At 42.4% G+C, this 23624-nt stretch overlaps 1 protein-coding gene across 3 annotated transcripts; it reads right to left on the reverse strand.

Moving 5' to 3' along the window:
* Nucleotides 1-1896: 1896 nt before the first annotated feature.
* CDCA7L (cell division cycle associated 7 like) lies at nt 1897-21301 on the reverse strand. Of its 3 annotated transcripts, none has more exons than XR_003993647.1 (10): nt 21226-21301; nt 14469-14615; nt 10504-10635; nt 9678-10037; nt 7708-7782; nt 6913-7098; nt 5397-5531; nt 4413-4562; nt 3076-3347; nt 1897-2886 (listed from the first exon to the last, which is right to left on the reverse strand). XR_003993647.1 is itself a non-coding variant. In XM_030500682.1 (10 exons), exons 1-10 carry the CDS (start codon nt 21283-21285, stop codon nt 2856-2858), a joined length of 1410 nt encoding a protein of 469 aa, XP_030356542.1. In that variant the 5' UTR covers nt 21286-21301; the 3' UTR covers nt 1897-2855. The 3 variants fall into 3 exon arrangements, 2 of the variants coding, with proteins under 2 accessions (XP_030356542.1, XP_030356533.1); XM_030500682.1 differs by having other exon boundaries at nt 3211-3347; nt 5397-5528; XM_030500673.1 differs by having other exon boundaries at nt 3211-3347.
* Nucleotides 21302-23624: the final 2323 nt, after the last annotated feature.

Here is a 23624-nt window from a genome sequence, read left to right on the forward strand (position 1 = left end):
TATTTAAAAAATCATCTTTCTGCTGTTTTCTCTTCCACCTTGGCAGAAAGTTGTCAGTTCTAAATAAACGGATCTAAACAACTCTGAATTTTTCATTTGCTAGGCCATAATACTTACAGGCCACTGGGGAGACAAAGAAGCAAAAAAGAACTCTGTCTTAGCATGATATATCGATATACCAAAGTGGGTGATGTATAAGTATGACAACAGTAGATTTTTCATTTAGGTTTCCAAGCAGACAATTATTGCAGTAGCTGTAACATGGTTGTAGGCTGTCCCTGAATGGAAATCATGTTCATCTTTTGAGCTGCAATCCCTCTTTTAACAGCTTTCAGAGGATAAACATTGTAGTTTGCTGAGACTGAAGCACCTAGTTTAGGAATGACAATTAAGGCACGCAGTCAAAATGTGATTTTAGTTTTAACTTAGAAAGGCTGTCAACTGAGTTAGAGCTAATTAGACAGAAGGTGAATGACTCCACAGCAATTAGAGAAACATCATCATTACTCATACGCTTCACCAGACCTGAATGTAATAAAAAGAAAGCACCTTTTTTTGGAAGGGAGTTGCTACTACAGCAGGTAAGCCCCAAGCGGAAAATCAGGATGGGAGACTGGAGCAATGACAAGCATGGCATTTGACTGTTACTTTTCTGAAATGGTAACCTGAATCTGTCACTCGAAGGGCAATGCTGTTCATTCCTCCTCTGGATATGAGGAAGGTATCAAGGAACTTCGTGAGCTGCAGTTTCTGTGTTTGTGTTGGTATTTGCAAAGACAAACTTTCCTGTTGCTACATAAACACTTCTAAAAATCCACAAGCATCTGCAACATTTTATATGCTACTTTCTTAGAAGAACAAACACAAACACAGCAAACCCAGCAGCTTTCAGAAAGCGCATAGCCCTTCAGCAGCACAGGACTCATCTGTCTTAACTACACTGAAGTACCTGTTTGCATAGTGATATATCAAACATGTGCTAAACACTCCAAGCGTAGTTCTCCACCTCTTGGAATACTTGACCATAAACTAGTGAAGCATTAGGAGAAAATCTGAGCACTTGACTTTGACAGGCACATTCAGTCACAGGCATACTCGAAGTCCCAAATATAAGTAGTTTCCAGTCCCTGCTTTCAATGAAAGGGCATGCTGATGAAACCAGACATCCATTCCCAGAAGCAGCTATGTACTCGTCTCTACATTCACACAAAGAGATGACGCACAACAGGCCAAAAACAGTCTACGCTTAATCTGTATGTTTAAACATAGCTTCAAGTATTTAGCAATAAACAACTCTTTGAATCTGAGGTATTCTGGTCTTGCACTATAGAACACCATGTATACCATGTGCCTATCTTTACTGTAGGCATCAGGAGGGACATCCAGCTGGGGACCATAGCTGAACTGGCTCAAGGCATTGACTTGCCAGTCATTTTTGTGAGGGCTATTCCAGTGGATTGCAGTGAAACTAAGAATGTTTATGAACATCCAGTTTCTAAAACCAAAAGCAGAGGGCCAACTTATGTTTGGACTTTCGCTCTGAAAAGTGAGTAAAGGAGAAGCCACCTAAATGGGCTGTAGCAGAAGTAGCTTTATTTATGGCAGTTTAGTACTAAGCTTTCACTACTATATGCTGCCTTCTTAATCTGCCTTGTAGTTAAAGCAAAAGGAGATAAATATTTTTCATAATCAGCTAGAGCAGATTTGCCTCCTAAACCCACAATCTTTCCTATAACACTCTGTGTGCTCTATGCTGTTATATTCTCATCTGTCAGTGTTGTGTTCATGTCCTTCTCCACATAATGATTACTGATCTGCAAGCATTCCTTCATTACACCAGCTATGGAAAGTAAATGGGAAACATCAGCATCTGGGTGTAGTTCAACTCACAAATTACTCCTCTTGATTACTTTTTATTCTCTCTACATAAAATGAAACATGTATCTTACAAGAATTTTAACATAACCATACTGCAATACAAACATGTTGCACTTAAACTAAGTTTGAAAGTTTGGTTGTACATACGAAAAAAACATCTAAATATGAATTGTACTTAAAAAAAGTAATCCTGAACTCTGTGATTTAAACCAGTTACCCAATTACCAACTGCTGTAAGGTAGTTGGTTCAGGCAGCAGATACATCACATGAAAACTGCAAGTGAACAATTCATTTTGTTTATTGGGATGATGTTTAAAATTCTTTAAATTTTTTTATTTTTTTTTTTTATAAAACACTCTTCCACTTTCATGTTTCAGTTATTAATTGCACTTTGGAATACAAAAAAAAAAATCATCCCCCCACTGGTAGGTTGCATCAGCTTTGGCTGAAATATTATGGCATTCAGATAAAAGTACCCTTCCTTCCTTTGCATGGAAAGTTCCATAAACTACAGGTGCAGGAGTAGGTTCAGAAAACAAGAGTTGGAAAACTGAATCTTTAGGGTCAAGCTGGAACACAAAGGGCGTTTTGTTTCTTTAAAGACAGGATATGCTTTACAGGTAGTTATTAAACACCCTTTCTGCAAACTTGCACAATTATATAAATAAAAATATTGCTCAAATTGACCAAGTTCTCAATCATGTGGTTGTGTAGCTCTATTAAAAATTAACCACTCAAAGTTCAAGAGTGCCACTTCACTTCACTTAACATATAGGTCTGTGCATGTAGATTTCTCTACCAAAACATTTTCCTGAGAGATCTTTTGCATAAGACCACACCAATCAAAGTTCTGAACAAAGAAATGCATATACTCTACCCTACAATTCTATCTTATATAAAACATAGTAATAACCTTCTGAAGTCAAATATTGTCAACATATTAACCAGTTGCAGGCACACTTTGAGTTCAGAGTTCTCAATTGTCATTCGCCAGTTGCTTCTGTAAACTAGAAAATGTGAGAAAACAGTGTTAGTGCTTTCTAGGAAACTCAGGTTTCGGACAATTACCATTGATGAAGACAACAACTTCCAAAATAGCACTTCTATATGCTCCAAGCAATCAATACAGATTTCAAATTAGCAAAAGCATTTCAATCTCTTAAGGAAATCAGTTGTTTACAGACAACATGACTCACTTTAATGAACCTGATTTCAAGTCGAAAAAATTTCTTTTGCACAGGTCCAGGATCTCCTCCAGGCCACAGAAGTCAGGTATTGTTTAAAGGGCTACAACAGTTTAAAAGGAGATGACCATGGGGCACAGCCCTCACCTTTCTAGGTACTCCTTGACATTGTTGTAGCCGTAGAACTTGGCCAAGTGGATGAGCATGCCCGTGGCACAGCGCCCATCCCGCCGGCGGCAGTAGCTGCAGTTGCACACCCCACGACAAGGGGGACAGATCCAGGCCTGCAAGGGGGTGAGGGTGGAAGAGGGAGTAAAGGCAAGACATCAGTAAGGTTACAGAGGTTATAGTCACCTTCTCATTGCTCAGACACGAGGTTTTAAAAACCTCCATCAATCAGCCAGCCAACCAACTTTGTAAACATTTTCCAAATTCTGCAGGATTAAAGAAATTATTAAGTTTGCTTAAATACTTCTAAACTCTGAAGACTTGGGTTCTCTGATGTACTCAGTATAGATTTTCAAACAGACAAAAGGCATCTGGAATGCCTAATGGTAACTCACCTATGCTAGGCTGACTGCTGCAAACTGCCTAGCAAAAGACAGGCACCCCCTGTGACAGGTTTCTTTGGCTCTGCCTGCTGGTATAGCATGACTCCTGGGGCTGAATTATCCAGCATCTACATGAAGTCAGGGATCTCCCAGCTGCTCAGCAACTGAACAGAGAGGCAGGTTCTAACAGCCTGCATTACGGAATTGCAGCCATTGCTATACTGGGCTAGTAAATCAGAGCCATTAGTTCTCCACTGTCTTTCAGAACAGCCCAGAAGCCCAGATCTAAAGCAGACGTGGGTGAGAGGAGGCCCCAGAACAAGCTGAGCACATGGAGGGCTTATTCTGCTGAGAGTTCTTTGTGTACCCACATGCCTCATTCTCTAGCAGCAGCCTGCGCTTCCTCCTTGCTCAGAGCCTTGGGGGACAACAGAGAAAAGGGAACCAACCCTAAGACTTCTAGGTATCCTGCTTTGCATGCCACATTACTGAGAGCATTAAAAAAAGGGAATGTATTAGCATTTTTCTGAAAGGGGACAGATTCCTTTTCTTAAAAGCTGTCATGCTTTCCCTCCACTATCTGGTAAGCAAATGGAACTTCAAGCAGGAAGATGGATGGATTGTAACCCAGGTCGAGCACGTTCCACTTGAGCTCCAACAAGATCAGTGTCAGTTTTAACAGTACTACAGATTTTCTCATGGCAAAAAGCTTTGAGCTCCATCTTATCACGAGCAATAAGTTCCTTATTGACAAAACTGTATTCATTACACTTTCTTCCAAGCCCTACAAATACTTACTGGATCAAGCAGTGCTGATTTCACATCTTCCCCATATCGATTTCGAAGACATGGTCCACAAAACTGTCCCCTTACCCCACCACAGCCGTGGTTGCGACAGATTGTCTTTGTATCAGTTGTCTTTTGTCGACACTGGTGGCAAGTACTACCCTGAAGTTGGAAAGGAGAAACATGTATGTCCAAAAGACATCTTATATGCTCACTGCTGACCTTTGCTAGTATATCTGCTGATAGCAAAGCACAAACTTCAAACAGAAGTCAGATTCAGCAACGAAAATCTCACTAAAAACATTAAGTTCTGTTATTATAATAAATCTCTGGAGAGATGCTAGGAATTTTACAGTGCCTGGCCTCAGTTGCACTGGGAATCTCAAACTCAAACCTCATGTTGCAGTTCTGATCCTTTCCTCTATCTAGGAAAGAGCTAATACTATTCAGAAAATGACCTTGTGACTCATTTCTGCAAATGTAATGAGGCACAAAATAGCAAGCTGATCATCTAGATCTTTAAGACAATTAATAATTGCCAAATTCAGTGAAAGAAAGGAAGGACGAGTTTCATCAAGAGCTTTGGAAACTACCCAAACCATACAGAAATGTCATTTCCAGGGGGTACAAGGAGCAGCAGGAATCACTATTATTTAATGGTACAACCACCACCACCACGTTTATACTAAGTGAGAATGAGAGATCAAAGGGATGCTGACTTTCATCAGTGGTGACTCATACCTATAGCAAATCCCACTTAATAGCTCAATAAAGAAAGCACTTCCTTGCTGAGGAAAAAGTTGGCGGGGCATATCAACCAGCATAGGCAAGCCCACGGAAGCCTGGCAAAGCTTTCAAAGTTGTGCTTGTGTAATATTATAATGCCAAACTGCTCTCTCCAATGCAGGAAAGCATACCTTTTAGCAAACACCAGTGAACTATTAAGAACTTTCAATTTTAAGCACATGGACACACTCAAGAACAGCAGCCACTTACTAGAACTTTGTCATAGACTTTATCTTTAACAGTGATTGCAATGTTGTCCAAGTCCTCCTCAGTAATATCCTCTACTGGACGGTGAGATGAATATTTTGATGATCTCCTCCTTCTGCGGACTCCACAATTCCCCTGCTAAACAAACTCATCTCAACACCTTTTGTTTGGTGTCATGAAGATTCTGTCACCACACTTGGTGACAAATTCTTTCATTTATATTATGTATGCAGGCTAGAGGGGGTGGCTCATAGACCACAGTGAGAACAGGGAATAGAGTTTCCAAATCATCACCACCTCTTTCTCTCTCTCTCCTCCCTAATCTTTTCTATACTCCACTTAGTATTCATTCTGTGTTCTTCCTTCCCACCATTACTACTTCTATTTCTACAATCCCTAACATGTTTTTCTGCTACATTCTTTTCTTTGAAGAGTTAGAGTAGACATGTGCAGGGAATGCATACTCCATTTCTTCCCCTCTTAAAAGAAGGAACTATGACCTTCTGCCTTCCCCTGCTCTGCTCCTTCAACTTCCCAGCATACTCTCTAATTGCTTTCTCCAATGACAATTTCTAATGTCCTCCAAAAAACCTTTATTGAAGTTTTAGGTTAGTCCTGCCATACCGAGCCCTTTCTTATTATCCTGTTTGTTATTTAGAAGGGAGTCCTCCATTAAGCGCTCTTTTTTTATATCTTCCAAATATCATTCTCTCTGACTCCTATTCATGTATGAGTTTCATCTGATCTTTAGATTTCTCCCTATCCCACTCTTTAACACCTCCTTTATCCTTCACCTTAGATCAGCCTAGATCTGTTCTCTCCAAAATAGTTATTTACTAGCCCAGGTTTTCATTCAGTGCTACTCCACTTTTCTTAATAGCCAAGTTCCCTCTATAATGCTTCGACTATGTCAAGCACTCATTCCTATAAGCAGAACTGGAATCCAGCCTGTGCAGATGCAAACTTCCTCATAAAAGCTATACAGTAAACATAACCAAGACAAACGAGCACCATAAGCCAAGGGAGGAAAAAAACAGATTTTAAGAAAGTTGGGAAGAATAAAACCTACAACTCTTGAATAGCTAACCAGTACATCAGCAGTTTGTTGGTGCAATTCCTTTCATTCATTCTCAGTTCAGCTATATAACTCCTATCTCTTTTGCTATTTTTTCTCTGAGTCTGAAGATAGAGAAGATCTCCTTTGTCACCTCCACCAGCCCCACTGCCTTGCCACTCCAAGGCTTTCTACATTGTGGGCTCTAGTAATTTTCAAATAATGAATAAACAATAGACCTTATAACTGCCTTGTTATGTTTGGACAACACAGGTCACAAATAGAGCCCAGTTAATGGGTGCAAGACGAGGCAGGAAGGCCTGAAGATAACAACTTCTGTAGCTAATCCCAGCCAAAGCTTCTCATTAACTTTCTGTAGGATGTGATGTCTGCTCTAAGTGCTGGCCAACAATTTAAATGTTTCCTAATCGCTGACTACTGGAGATATCAAAGTCTGGCAAATACCACACTGAGTCTCTTCTTCAAGAGGTTTTGTTGTCTATAGCTACTGAAGTGTTCTGCAAACTTGACAGCCGACACAGTAAATTTTTCCAAGGCAAACTTTTCTGGTGGACGGGCGTTTCTGGTTGGGTTCATGCGACGTTCTATCTGGCCTTCTGAAAATGTCCTCCTTGGGATTTTCTTCTGTTTCTAGAAAGAGAAGAAGAACAGTCAAATTCTATTCCAATTAACATCACAGAAGGGTACCAAAATTTTATGTATGGCATATTAAGGTAGAAGCTAGCTCTCACAGTTCTTCAGAAGCTAAATATTCGTATTTTCCCACATCTCTGCTTCTAGTCAAGAAAAGTCAGTTGAAATAACTATTAGTATCATTCTGGGTTCATGTTGATGTGCTTCAATTTCACCAGCATAGCTCTGCTGGGAAGTGTGAATTTTAGAAGAAAACCCTGCAAGAGGGATATAAGCAGGATCTAAACTCAAAGGAAAGCAACTACTCTTCCTTATTCTCACATACACAACCATTTGTCTAGCATCTCAACAGTATTTCTGGGGCAAAAACGATAAAGAAGCATCTCATCTTGGTCTCCATATTTCTTCATAAATTATCTTACAAAATTCCATTTCCTCACATAACCTCTGGTACTTAAAATACTGACCAATAGCAAATCTATACAAAAGAAGTGACCAAAACCAAAGAAAACCAAAACAAACATGGTGAAAGCATTTCATCAGGAAACATATTAATCCTAAATCTAGCAAAATGACTGTCACTTCCAGCCAGTAGCAGAGACTTACCGAAGGAGTTGAGGTGGGCGTTTTCACTGGGAACAGTTCAGGTATAGAATTCAGTTCTGCCAGCAGCTGAGCAAGCTGAAATCAACAGTGATGCCACATTGAAAACTCACTGCAAACTTGCAAATAAGCAACACCATTCATCCACTCCTCACATACACTCTGAATTATATCTAATCACATGAAGTTTCATGTGTTTAGAAGTTTTCATGAAATGCATGAAACCTTCCTGGAGGCACTTTAAGTGGGGCTCATAAAAGCAGTTAATTTACCCCCGAATAAGCAAAACTCTGCAGGCAGTACTAACTTCACGGCTCCCATTAATTCTTACTGGGATTTTGAATTAGCTAGAATAACATCCAGTCTTGTCAAAACAGCAAAACATGTTGTAACCATTACAACGTGGTTACAACATCTATGACCGATAATGAGAAATTCACATTCCATTACAGGAGGGAGAGCAGGAAGACAGGGTGCCCCTGCCCAAAAGACCATCGTATGTTTCCTGTGGGCTATTTTTCTGAATGACTGCTGATACACCTGTGCTTTTTGCCAGGGTGAGTGTCCCCTTAAGCAATGACATTGCAGCACGGAAACTTTGCTCATCATTTTTCAGTGGTCCTTAGTAGCAAAGACTAGGAACATCCCTTTTTTCAATCATGACAGCTAGTGCTGATTTCATAAACGCTGCAAACCACAGCCAGTAATGCTACATACCCACTGCTTTCTGCAGATACACACAGCGACATGGGTACACGCTCATTTGCAAGGTCATAAAACAGCTAAGCCCCATGTGCAGTTCTCCTAAGCATGGTGTATGCAGTATAAGAAGCACTGCAGCAGGACAAAATGTACAGGCTGCACCATGTACATTTCAACAGAAGCAGTGGCTAACAGGTCCGAAAACATACTGACCTCTTCTGGAAGGCCAGGATGAGGCTATCTTCTGAAAAACCAGCAATAGCAGGTATGACCCAGGCTGTTAGCTGTCTTTGAGACCACCCTATCAATTACGAAATTAAAAGCTGGATACAGCATTTCTCAGTAAATACTTCAGTGTGGCATTTACCAAGAGCTATTCAACATCACTACAGTACTGCAACCAGGATGCCAATGAATTTTGCAGTGGTTGAATTAGAAGGAAGAGTGGAATGTGAGAATAGTGGAAGACCAACAAGACCAACACAACAGCAGTGAGGATACAAAACAGATTAGAAACACAGGTACAAAACTAAAGCAAGTTTTTACACGGAGGCCTACACACCCAAGAGGTGTACTTGTACTTGGGCAGACGTAGCTTTTCCAGGAATACAGTAAAACTGAAGGAACCACTGAGGACCCAACATCAACTTGGATTTGCACGGCAGCGTGATAATTAAAGAGAGCTGGTGGCATGTTGGACAATAGAGGAAAAAAGTGTTAGGGAATGATCAGTTACTCTCTTTTCCGGACATACACACACACGAACACACACTTTCAGTACTTATATAGCAAAGCATAATTGTAAACACATCCCACACAACTGAAAAATTACATTTATCATCCTTAGCAGTTTTTAGCTGGCTTTCCAATCACTAACTGCAGCAGATCTGTCAGACACAAATGAAAAGTAGAAACTCTGTTGTGCAAATGACACCATGAACCACTTGAAGGGACCAGCTGGTTTTCTGACATGTTCTGAATACGATACTACAGCTCAGGCATCTGTAACTTTGTTCACATCCACATGCAAAATGCTTGGTTCAGTTCTGGTCTTAGCAGGCTAGTCCTACTTGAGGCTATTCTAGGGGTTAATGTCTGGGTGCTGACACTCCTCTAGGGTTTTCCCAGGTAGCAAAATTCAAACACAAACCACCATGAGATTTTCCCAAAGTCCCAGCATAGCACGAGCAGGGACCCCAACATTCAACTGTGCTGAAGCTAAGTACTAGGATGTAAATGTCAGAGGACAAACCACTGCTTTTAAGTCTTACCATGGCTTTATTTTCTTTAATATTCATGGCTCTTTTAAGCAGAGCACTGGAACTTTCCTCCTGTGTTTCTTTCATATCTTCTTCAGACTCTGAAACAGAGCCCTCTAGTTTATCCCACCGCTTACAGCTTATTTCTTTTGAAAGAGGTGTGAGGGATTCACTTTCTTTTAGAGGTAAGTTAGAAAAATCCTGTTCAGGCAATTTTTTCTCTGATGACTTTCTGGTGGGAAACTGTAAGGCAACACGGAGGCCGAAGCTTCTTCTCTTGGGGGAAACTTTCTTCTTTGCCTCTTCCTCCTCTTCTTCCTCACTACCCAGTAAATTATCACGTTCTCCATCACTCAAGTCCGACTCTACCGCCTAGAGGCAAGAAGAATCCCATGTTACATTATTGGCTGTGACACAAAGAACATCATTTTTAAATCACTAACTCTAGGCAGCAGCCTCACCACTCAAAGGCACAGTCATAAATTCACCTAAACCAACACATTTTTAAAAGTTCACAGTACGCCACTTCTCCCTGTGCAGAGACCAACACAAAATCTACATATTAATAGCCTGATACCGACATGGTCATCTTCAAAGGAATATTCTTTCCCAGCACAGTCAGTCTACAAGCAAGGGAAGAAGTTCTCATTTCTACTATGTGATGTTACACTAAATAAAGCTTTTTATCTCTTTTAAAATAATACATATTTTTCTTCAGCATGAAGAAAGAACATCACAGTGTATCAGAAACACGCCTACGAGAACAGGAGGTTTACACAGAAGAGACAGAAAAAAACAGAAATCAACATATACATTCACACGTAGGTGACTGCCTTACCAGAACTCCTTTCTTGTTCACATCTACCTCGCTTGAAGCGAAGCCTTCAAACGTTTCCATTTCAGAGTCAGTGTCTTCCGTGAAAATCCTCCGCAGCTCTTCAGTGAGGTATCTGGACTGAAATCGAGCTCCCTGTAAAAACACCAGCCAGTAGCTGTGAGAGACAGTCAGATACACAGTAGTCTCACAGTCACAATAAACAGGTTCTGAGGTTCAAGAAGGTACCAACTAGACGGCATATACTGCAAAGTGAAAGCGCTTTGCAGGCAAAGCCTGTCGAAAGAAAAAGGCAGAAGACATACAGTTTCAGCACTAATTTATTTAGCTTAGGATTTTTTTTTTTTTCCCCTCATTTTGAGCACAGGGCTTTAACTGAGCTGCTTCTTGGAGGGGAAACTTTCTTCTTCTTTGCCTCTTTCCCCTCTTCCTTAGTACTACCCAATGACAATAAACTACCAGTTTTCTTACGTGTAAATTATCATGCTGTGTTGTATGTTTTCTTCTGGATCTAAAAAACCAGGCCTTGAATGGTATCGTGATTTAAGCCCAGCCAGTAGCTCAGCACCACACAGCTGTTCACTCACTTCCCCCTTTCTTCCCCCCCCACTCTCGGTGGTATGGGGAGGAGAATCGAAAGAAGGTAAACCCCACAGGTTGAGATAAGAACAGTCCAATAACTAAGGTACAATACAAAACTACCACTAATAATAATAATGATAAGAGAAATAACAAGGGGAGAGAATACAAAGCTAAAAAGGGAAGGAAAAACTCAACAATAACCAGCAGTGATGCACAATACAATTGCTCACCACCCGCTGACTGATACCCAGCCTGACCCAAGCAGTGATCTGGCCTTCCAGTTGACTTCCCCCAGTTTATATACTGAGCATGACGTGCTGTGGTATGGAATACCCCTTTGGTCAGTTTGGGTCAGGTGTCCTGTCTCTACTTCCTCCAGGCTTCTTGTGCTCCTCCTCACTGGCAGAGCATGGGACTGAAAAGTCCTTCATCAGGGTACGTGCTACTGAGCAACAACTACAACATCGGTGTGTTATCACCATTGTTCTCAGACTAAAGCCAAAACACAGCACTGCACCAGCTACTAAGGCGGCGAAAAATAACTGTTACAGCTGAACCCAGGATAAATGGAAGAAAATACGAACCACAAACACAGTAAAAAAAAAAAAAAAAAAGCCTCTCCTCTGGGCTTGCCGCAGCAGCACTCAAGGCTCTCAGAGATGGAGTCTGCTCCTTCTTATGCTGGTACACCATCAGTGAAGTGACAACACAAAAATGCCAACACAAAACCACAGAGCTTTGAACAGCCTGACTAACATCCCTCCACCTTCCAACTGCTCAACTCTGTTTCAATGGTGCAGTTTATCATTCAAACATATTCTAGGGTATACAGATCCCAAATTTCTGCCTACAGACTAGGAAGTAAGAATTCAGCCCATGAAAAATGAACTAAGATCTCATTAAAACACTCTTCACGATACGCACATTATATACCGATTAAACACAATGCATTTACTAAATCAGTAATGTATTTCCATACTCCCAGTCAGAATTAGTAGAAGACCATCTGCCAACTTGCCCCTGTTAGTCTCCTAAAAGACTTGTTCCCAGTAGGAACATAAACCATGTTCACACCACACCTGCCTCTTGAAAGTCAGCAACACTCACTTGTTTCCCCAGTTTTCCTCTGCTATTTCTTCCTCTCATGCGAGACACAAAAATGACCTTTCATACAATGCACTTGCTAAATATCTTTATTATTCCTTTCAATTCTCTCCTTTCCCTGACTTTAATTACACCCTTCTTTACCTTAAGATAATGTCTGGTGAAAAACAGATACAATACATGAGTGGAAAAACTTAACAGGGGAATGGGAGGGGGGAGCTACTGCATATGCTGTTTCTTTGCACTTAAACATCTCCTACAAATTATTATGGGTAATTGGAATGAGTTTTCTCTGAGCAAAATTACTTTATTCTTTTGTTGATAGCTGCAGTGCAGCTGCTTGAGAAAGGAACAAACACAATAGGGAAGTTACTTTAAAGTTAAATTGCATTTCTTGGAGGGAAACTGAAGTTGTTATGCATTCTGGTTTTTCATGAAATTCCAGGGAGGAATGAAGGGGAGGGGAGAAATAAACTGTTTGTTAGCTAAAGTGACTAAAAATAACACACTTAGTGCTATGCTGTTACACCCATGAAGAATGGTCTACACAAGGTAAAACAGGCATCAGGGATAACTATAGGAGAAATGGCTGAAAGTCCACAAAAGTGTAGAGATTATGGGAACAGGATTTCAGAAAGCCCTAAGGAAAAGCAGACATGCAGAGGTTGCTACTTGTTAATGCATTTGCACATCGGTATCCAAGGGAACACCTGATGCACTAAGATCCTATTCACCCCCTAGCAGGGCAGCTTGCCTTGCCTCCTCTCCCAACAACTGCCCAATTTTTCTGAACTTCCCATTGCTTTGCTCTTAATGTGTTTTTAGTGTACCATTTAGTGGTAAAGGAGTTAAACTTAAAACTGATGGAGAATTTAAAATAATTCTCAGCCCAAGGGAAACACAGGAATGCTAAGGAAGGCTGCAGTGCCAGCCATAAATTTGGAACAAGTCTCACTGGGGTTCCCAGTAACACATTTTAAACTAACAGTGCCTAACAGTTCCACAGCATTTTTCATCAGAGGATTTTAAAATACTCTGTAGCAAAGATCATTGTTGTAATCTCCATCTCACAAGTTGAGAAACCAAGGCAGAGAGAAGTAAGGAGCCAGCTGTCCCCGAGCAGGCAGCAGAAGCTGAGTCTCCCGCACAAGTGTGGAAATACCACCACTACCTCTCCTCATTGATCCTTCTTGCTCCACACAAAGCCACAAATACAAGAGCAAGCTACCTCCTGGTTTTCTGAAGTTACTAGTACTGCTATCTGCAACAAGACTATGAAGCAATTTAGAGCCCATTTCACTACATTTTAGCCACTGTCTTTCTTCATAGCAGACTGTGGCTCTATCCCCAAATGGCTTCTTCACTCTCCTGAGGCCATTTGCCTACAAAGGCTCAGAAATAGTATATACTCCTACAAGCCTCATTCTCTCTGTTTCCTTTGCTAACACTAGTCATCGTCCTTGTCTTCAGCACCTCTTCAGCAGGTAGACTGATGGACTCAGAAAAAGGAAAAAGAAAAGAAAAAAGCACCTTTTCAATGTTGTTATTAATGGAACAGAGGGACCTTTTTGAAAGCACTGCTGACAAAGGTATCTTTTAGCACATTAGCCCATAGCTGTCAAGCATGTAATTATAAGCTTCTAAAAGGCTAAAATCTAAATTTTATGGCAGCCAAGACAGTTCTTGAGAACACCAGTCCTCTTCCTTTCTTGTGAATTCAGCTGGTACCGCCAGCTACCAAATCAGAGAACAAAAAATATCAAACCATTATGCTGATCAAGCTACTTCACCCTTAAGAGAGCAGAGATCCAGCAAAGCTCACAATCATCAAGTGGAGCTGATGGTTTCTGCAGGTTGTCACCACTAAAATGTGATTTTAGTGCAGAAACAGAACTGAGATAAATTTCTGGAAGAAATACCTTGAAGTCTGCATACTCACAAATCTCTAGTATCATGTAGATACTAGATACTCTAGTATCATGCATGTCCAGTGTTGTACATAGCCAGAGAACATACCAGCCCAGGACAATTCCCTCTTTCCTATTTGCTTCACTTAAACTCACCTTCTAATGAAACTCTTTTTCCTTTTTATATTATGAAACAGTTTTTAAAAGCAATCACTGAACACTGACAAATATAGCAAGTTTGTTTACATTCATTTTTAATATGAGAACTGCAAATTATGGGTTTTGCTGCAAGTTACAGCTCACACAGCCTTGACACAGGCTCAGGGTACTACTGCACCCAGGAAGTGTAACTGGGCCAAAGCAATCTCTTCCTACCTTTTTTCCTGGCTCCAGGGCATCAAGATTAGCATAGGTGCCCTCTGACAACAATCTCTGTCTGGAAGCATCGTCTTGGAACCCCAGAAAATCTTCACTGTCACTGGGGGCATTAAAAATGTCAGCCACATCCTTGGGTATCTCCTTCTGATTCAAAACAAGAGAGAAGAAACGAGTCAGACATGCCAACTTATTAGGAAAACTCAAATTAGCAACAGCTCAACTTATTTTTATACTCCTATGCAAGTGCAAATATGTTTCACAGAATATGCTATGTGTAAACTGTGCCTCATTTAGATAAACTCCAGGAAAATTCAGTACAGACTGTTTTAATCCCTAAATACAGACTCCAGATTTGGGGCTAGAGAGGGGACGTGATATGCAGGGTGTATAACTCTACGGAACAGTACTTCTCAGATGTAAAAATATGTGTGTGTCTCATCTTTGCAAGCATGTGCTCAGTGCACCCTTTATCCATAGTGAAACCCACCACTGTTCCTCCTCTTCAGAGCAATGATGGCTCAGAGGTGAGCAACACACCTTCAAATATAACAAAATGCTAATCAAGTACAAAGAAACCTTACCCTTACATGCAATAACAGTACCATTACATATTTTAGCAGACACTTAGCCAACTCCCAAAATAAAACCAATGCAACTCATTCTCTTTTGTGAGTACCACTGCAGAGCTTTTTCCACAACACTTGGTAAGAAGTGAAAACCTATTTTAACCACAAACATTTCCCGTTTGCAAGAAGCCCACAATGTAGCCCACCAGGAGGAAGCACTGCCAAAGGCAGACAGCAGCACTTTCTGATGTGACCAAGCTCGCAACTTCAGAGTTCAAGAAGTCCAATCCCAGCACAGAAGGAGACTCGCATCACCACATCCAACCATTCCCTCTGACAACATGCTTCACCAAGCACTTCAGATAAGCCTCTCTATGTAACAAGCTAGCTCATTACATGGAGAGGCTTACCTGAAGCCTTCCACCTTCAGACAGCTCCCACGTAGCCTGCTTTTAGGATTTGGTGTGTGGAAGGACATGATGAACAGATCCAGCCTTAAAAATGGAGGCGGAAGACATTTTGCCAAGTTTCAGAACACGGTTTTACACATCCCAGTATCATCTGCAAAACCATTCTGTCGTTCAGAAATGCTCAAGGAGAAAAGTGTCCATTATCACTCAACAGCACCCAGACATCTATCTTCTACATCCCCAGGACCACACATACACATCACACACACTACTCTTAATCGAAGGAAGCCTTTCTGCTGTTTACTGTGTGATAAAGCCACACATGGATTTCCCACTCCTCTCACTAACTCTCACGAACATGAGATCAAGAGCTGCCTGGTGAAAGGGGCCAGTTCCTCATCTGAAGGAGGTAGATTCCAACCCTAAACGTTCAAGCAAAAATCCCCAACATGAAGTCCAGAACAAGAGCAGCCTGTCCTTATTCGCCATCATAGACAACCATGGCTGCTCATACAGGGTCTTGTATAATGATTGTTTCTACTATTATTTTATCCTTTATTTATTTATGCCAAGGCAAATGGCCCAAAGGAGGCTCCAAAAATAATGTTGCTGACAACATTCCACCCCCATTAAAAGAGCAAAGAGCACCTTGACCAAAGCTTCACTGTCTGAAACAAGCTACACTAATGAGCATACATGGGCTTAATTTTGTTCTTGCTCTGCTTTTATAAAGCTGATGTAGACTGATGCAAAACTGATTTACTGTTGCTTGAGCAAGAGCATAATGCACAACCCAATGCACTGCAGAAGTTGTGCTGTCCACATTTGAACCCCTTTGGATATTCCCTTACCCCCACCTCTTAAAACAAATGGCCAGAATCCACCTCCCTTGCCATGATGTAATTCATTCGGTCCAGAGCAGCATTAAAAATGAAGCACTACGCATTTTAATGGAAAAACATACAAGGAGGTGCAAACCTCACTGCTATGAATAAAGTGCTTCCAGGAGCCACTGCATTAGTTCTTGTGCTATTGTACAGCCAAGTTAGCCACTGCTGTGATTACTTTATGCCTAACTAATTTATTCTTTGTCTATTACTTCTACATCTGCACCAGAGGAGCCGTTATGGGGGTGTAATTACAGATTTTAAACCAAGAAAGAAACCAAAAAATCTTTCCCAATAGAAGACCTTTTTTGATCTTTATGCATTCCCAAACACTAAGATACTGATGTAAGTAACTTACTGCAGAACTTAAAAAATTTTTTTCAGTTTATGACTTGCTCCCCATAGCCCAACTACAAAGAATCTCATCCAGTCATTGATAAGTCTCCATTTCACTGAAAGGGCTTAGGCTAACAACAGACAACACCCGACATATGAGGTGGGCATACTCCAGGAGTTCAAAAAGAGCATCCTTGACTTTATTCCCAGCAGAGGTCCATTGCCATCAACAGACAGACATCAAAGGTGAGCTTGCACCAAACACCTCTGCCGTGATGCACTGTTCACTGTTCTTGTGTAGTTCTGGAAGCCACAGACACTTGCATTTTTAACTTTCAATTACAACATTCAGAAACTGCTTTATAATCAGCATAAGAGCCTAGCACTTTAACACTGTCAACAAAGTAGCATACACCAAGAAAGAAAACACGTATTTGCCTAAACACAAATGTCAAAATGTTAATCTGTTTAAACACTTGAAAGATCGTAGAATTACAGAATAGAATGGTTTGCGTTGGAAGGGATCTTAAAGATGCAGACACTTCAAGAGAAGAGCTTTTTGACACTAAACCCCCAGAGACAAAGGCAGAAAGGTTATGAACATTGCAGGCTTGCTCAGGGAAATCATTTCAACCTGAACAGACCACGGGTTCAGACACAGTTATCTGCTGAAATGCTGCAGAGATGTGAGAAATACTGCCTTTTGAAGTTACTAGTTACAAAAGCTAAGTACTGAAAATCTGGTAAAAGCTGGAAATAATTAACTGCTGCTGAAAAAGTCAAAGTAGGAAATTTTATACCTATTGAGCTCAGTTATTTTTGCACATAAAATACATTTGTTTAAAACACCCACCAGGTACTTTTCAAAAGCAACGGAAAGCATTCCCTGCTACAAACACCACACAATCCAACAACTGCAAGAATAACCAACCCTGTTTCTCAATGGAAGATCAAGGTTCAAGACATCCCCATCTCTCAGTTTCCCCATCTCTAAATTTGACAAAATACTGCCCATACACCCAGGAATGCACCAGGATTTGTTGGGCTGCATGGCGGAGAGTTACTGTTCCTGCAGAACCGGGAGCCAGCAGCCTGTGCATGCCTGTGGGGGCTTGCAGGTCTGGCACCAAGGGTGACGGATGGAAAACGAGGCCGGGAGGGATGTCAGACCTGTTTCAGCAATGCTCCCACACATCCACGAGTGATGAGAAAAAAGGCACCTGAGGTCCCCCCCCAGTCAAACCAATGTTTTTCCTAGCGCTATCCCCACAAATTCCATCCCCTTTGTTAGGCAAGAAGAAAAAGAAAAGCCTGAGGTGGTCTGTTTTACATTCCACACCAACAAGAATAATTCTGGTGTCTCAAGTGAAAAAGCAACTTTCCTGATACCAAATCCAAAACAGATGCAACTTGACCTTCCGCAAGGCAGCTCCCTGACAGGCTGTGAGGAGATAACTGCTTCCCTGTGTGCATGCCCACAGCTTCAGTGGGAAGCATCAGAGTTATTTCTACACCACTGTCCACCCTATTTAACATTTTTAAGAGGTATTTGTATATGTCACTTCCATTGCCAATTTGTCACACTATCATATTCTTCTCTGACGATGTATTCGGAGAACATACTGTGTGAAGAAGTAGGGTTAGATGTAATTCTTTATTTTTTGCTCCTACCATGGGAAAAAAAAAAAAAAATCAGTTGGGCTGTGTTCCCCTCATTCAAGTTTGCACAAAGCATGGGCATTCCTATTTGAAGCAGAGGACAGATAATTTCAGTAATGTTCAAACTGAAATTATCCCAGTTTATTCTCCAAAGCATACTCACGCAAACCAAACTTGTGCAAAGTCACACCTTCAACACACACTGGGAAACCTCTTGGCTTGTCCCAGGCTCAGTATTGAGGTAAGCCCAAGGCATGTCACTCAAGGGTTACAGGAGCTGGAACTGGATCACTGGGTTACTGGGACTGGAACTCATAGCCCCAAAATAACAACCAAACAGGGAAGCACTCCAAGGCTGACAATTATGGGCAGCACTACAAGAATAGAGGGCCCCAGACAGAATGCTTGATAGGTGCCAAACCAAAAACCCAAAACTATTTAGAAGTCAAGATCCTGGTCTTTCACTGGAATCATAAAAGGCGAACAACATTGTATGAAAGCTTAATTTTAAACATCATACAAATGTGTGATGTGGAAGGCAAAGAGAGGCGAAGTCACATACTGCAGTGCAGAAGAATCACACAACTAGATGCACAGTCAAAACGACTGTCAGCACTAGCCAGCCTGAGACTCAAGGACAACAATGCAATCTAGGAAGGCAAGGAGATCCCAGAACTCCACAATTTCTCAACAGCATCAAAGCAAAAAACCTGAAACCTTCTGGCCAGAGCAGTATATTCCTGGCACAAGCAGCAGCAGGGTGAAAGTCAAGTGAGTGTTCAGAGAGAAGGAACAAGCGATAAAATGAATCACACAGTTTTACAGTCTTTGCAGGGATACTTTGATTACACCAATGGTGAAGATATAGGTATTGCCTATGCCTGTAAATCTGTCACAGCAACAACTCCCGGGACTTTCAGGGTGGTTCCACCTGCCCCTCTGAAAAGTTATAGTAATTTTCACCCCAGTCAACTTACTGCTAAAGACAAGTACTCCATGAAATTTTAGTAAATTCAGCTATTTTCAGAAGAGTATGGTTTTTACAATGCTTCATTTAAACTGATAATTAAGTAAGCTAAAACCCATCAAGCTACTTATCCTACAGTAAAGAATGCCCAACTATCATAATCACATGGCAGGTTACTTAAAATGTTACCTTCCATAAGCAATATCTACCTGGAAACTAACCCCTACTTTTCAAAACCACTGATAATAACATGAATATCAGCATGCAAACACAGTCCACACGCTGTTAGCTGCTACTGTCTCTTCTTTTGTGATATCTAATCTCTCACTGATTCAAACAGTAGTAACAGCTATTTCTGAATTAATTCTGCATAATTCAAGAGCATCCTTTTCCTCTGTGGTGGTGCCTAGTTACTATAGGAGCCCCTGGCGTTCCAAGGAAGACACTTTTGTACAACAGGAAGGCAACGTGTCCCCCCTTCATGTCTGGATTACTAGCACCCAGGCTTTCTGGGTGCAAAAGCTTTGTCAGCCAGCACCCGTTTAATGAGCTCTATGTGCTGAAACTGCTGTGCAAGGACCTGCGAAATTAGACCCTGGGATGGGAAATGGAACTGCAGGTCTTGTGATCCGAAGTGAGTTTGTACTGCTGACTTCCTTGGCTATTGCTTTAAATGGAGGCACAAATTCGCAAGTTAGTTCACCAGTCAGCAGATGACCTATGACTCCAGAGACAAGGAAACCTTCGCCACCACATCCCCACTGCTCACCAGTGTGTCACAAAGAGGGGCAAGAGCCAGTGAAGGCCTTGCTCAGCCAAAAACAAGCTTCCATGAGAAACAGGAGAGCACTGAGAACAGACTGTGTCCTTCTCCCTTTTGCTGAGCCTCAAAAGGGACATGATGTGCACCATTTTATCTGTGCAGCAGAAAGGTGAGTATCAGACAGTAAGAGCCTCTCATTACAGCACCAGAGAAGTGTCATTCACTTCTATTGTACCATGTCAATCAGATTTCTCCCAAAGAGTTTTAGTGTCCTTATCTCCACACTGCCAATGGAGAGCATGAGGTCATACAGAGGTGGAAGGTTTACACAGTACCTGAAAGGACAGAGGTCCTAACAGATGTTTCAGTGTCACTACAACCCTCCTGTCCACAGAAACTCATGTAAAGCCCTAACCTTACACCAGCAAGAGCTGACCGAGATGCTGACATTCTTCTCACTCCTTTCCACTACCTGGAAGACTCACCACACCACTTCCCAAGACTTGAACCACACAACCTGCCCAATGTATCAAAGTGGCCACCAGGCATGGACCAGACCACAGTTGGACATTATCATAGAATGGTTTGGGTTGGAAGAGGCCTTAAAGATCACCCAGTTCCAAACCCCCTGCCACAGGCAGGGACACCTTCCACTAGACCAGGTTGCTCCAAGCCCCATCCAACCTGGCCTTGAACACTGCCAGGGATGGGGCTGACACAACTTCTCTGGAAGCACGCCCTAAGCCTCCAGCTTTCCAACACACATGTATACTCAGGCAACTCAAACAAAATCAGCCATTTTAAAGTGACACCCCCACGCTTACACACACACACTAATTAATTAACAAAGCTCCTCCCCAACGAGCTACGCTTGGCCCATCAGCCCTTACTAGACACGCTGCAGGACTCACCACCGCCGAGGCTTCCCCACCGCCTCAGAGGCGGCCACCAAACCCTCCCCGGCGCTCTACGATCCCGGAGCCGCCGCGCCACGTGGAGGGCGCCCGGCGGGACCGCGGGCCTCCGCGCTCACCGGTACCGCGGTGGCGCGGGGAGCGGACAAAGGCCGCCGCTGCCCCGAGAAGGCGGAGAGCGGGCAGGCCGGCGCCCTCCTCCCGCAGCCCGGCCTTGCCCGCCCGCCCCGCACAACCGGCGGTCCGCCTCACCTTGCCGCGGCTCACCGCTACCGCCGCCCGCCGCCGCCGCCGCCGGCCGCGCCGTACCATGGCGCACAGAGCCGCCCGCGCTGCCCCGGGAGGAGGAGGAGGATGGAGGATGGAGGAGGAGCGGGGGGTGGAGCCGGCCGGCCGTGGCGGGAAAGGCGGGATGGGGACGGGGCACCCTGTGTGGCCTGCCTGGGGATGGGTAGTGGCTGTCGGGATGCTCCCGTGAGGTCGTGGTCCTCTGGGGGTTCCGCCGGCGGCATCCAGCGTCGTCGGTGGTTTCCTGCACGCTCCTCACACGGCAACAGCCATCAGTCTGAAAGGAGCAGTCTCGTCTGGAGGAATACGCTTTTACAGAATCACGGAATAGTTTGGGTTGAAAAGGACCTTACGATCATCTAGTTCCACCTCCCTGCCACGGGCAGGGACACCTTCCACCAGACGAGGTTGCTCCAAGCCCGGTCCAGCCTGGCCTTGAACACTGCCAGGGATGGGGCAGCCACAACTTCTAAAATCTAAAGGTGGAAGCGATGGAAGCAAAGCTGATTTCTCTCAACAGCAAGGGTGGAAAGTAAATAAAATTACAGAAATTGAACTGGAAAAATGGGAATATATGATTTTTTTTAAGCATTTTTTCTCCAAGCAATTTCCTATTCTATTATATTCTTCCATTCTTGAGCAAGCAGGAATTAAAATGAACACAAAGGCATGGAAACTGTTTTTCTATTTTCCTCTCAATAACCTGTACTCTTCAATTAAGAATTTTAATTTTTATTCAAAACTGAACATTACAGGGTTGGAACTAGATGATGTTTAAGGTCCCTTCCAACCAAGACCACCTTATGATTCTGTGTCCCTTTATTAATCAGGGAGGGTGATATTAGATTAGGCACTTTATTTTATGATTACTTAGTAGTTCAGTGAGAAAATAAGCCCTTTGAGCAGAGATGTGCTCCCAAAGATGGGTGACCAGTTGAGGTGGAGGTCCATGCACAGCTTCCCCCCATGCTGCTGGCACTGTGAATCTTCCTTTGTCCAATGCAATGTGAAGCAGGCCCGGCAGAAACCTGTTGAGATGGTATTTCGCTGCTGCAGCTGTGGTAATGGAATGGTGCAGACTTCATAAAGTTCCCTTCCTTTTTCCCATTCCTGCATCTGAACATTTCTCGCTTCATAAGCCAACTGCTCATCATCCATCTCAACAGGATGGCCTCTGCAGGTGGCTCACACTAAAGAGCCCTCTTGGGATTGGCAGTGAAGCACCTTCAGTGTTTGCAGTGGCATAAATGTGTCTTTACCCTTCTCTTTCTGGGATTTGAGAAATAGGAGAACACTTGATGCCTATATCTGAACTGGAGGATGTCAGGGTAAGGTCTGAGGCATGTTCCACATCTAGTTTCTGTCTAGCAGCATGTGGGTGAGCTTCCACAAGCCCTCTAGACTGGATAGCTGGACCAGGACAGCAAGAAATTCACTTGCCCAGGTAATCTGGCTGAAATAAGCGTATGATAACTGCCTCTATAGTTTTTGGGTTGGTAAAAGCAAAACAGATGAACCAACTGCTTTCCTCTGTAGCTTGCCTTTCAACCTGACTGTGATTTGCCACACTAAAAATATACTCAGATTGTTTTGGCTATTGTAACACTTTCTGGGTGCCATCAAATTAAATGTTCTATGTATGGTTTAATTTATGTTTAATTTAGGGGGGAGCTCCTAAATGCAGTCTGCCTACAATGATGAGTTCCCCGGCCTGACTGGGTATTTTAACTACTGTACTGTAAATATTGACTTAAAATGAAAGTCAGACAAAAGTAATGTTTTTGTAGGAAAGTGGAGACAGATGAGAAATGGTTGTCTTCCGCCCCTCTCTGAACAACCACCCTAAAACACGGAAGAGCCTCTTCATGTATCCTGGTATCTGATCCTCAGTGCAACACATGATGGACTACCCATTCAAGTACTTCCAAGCCTTTATATTCCAGCCATATAGAGAGTATTTGTTAGGAGGGAACATGAGGAAAGTAGTTACATGCAAACAAAGAACCGTTTAGCCAAAGCAGGCCATTTAAATACTGGTTTGCATTGCAATAACCACTATAGAGGCACCAGCGGTTGTCACTCAGTCTGCAGAAATAAGAAGCTTTGGGGATGAGGTGAGGAGGAGGGAATTCAGTAGAAGACAAAATGGGGGAATTTTGTATAATATCAGCAAAATTGAAATGCAGACTTTTTAAAATATGAAAGAATAAAGATCTCTTGTTCGATACACTCCTGAAATAAGTGTATTTTATGTATTCCACTGCTGACCGTGGGTTTGGTTCTTTCACTTGTCCCCAGCAGTCTGCGTTATGAAACACTTTGTTAAAAGCTGTCAAGATGCTATCTTGGATAGCGAACAACAG

Source organism: Strigops habroptila, chromosome 1 (genome assembly GCF_004027225.2).
Source record: "Strigops habroptila isolate Jane chromosome 1, bStrHab1.2.pri, whole genome shotgun sequence".
NCBI lineage: Eukaryota > Metazoa > Chordata > Aves > Psittaciformes > Psittacidae > Strigops > Strigops habroptila.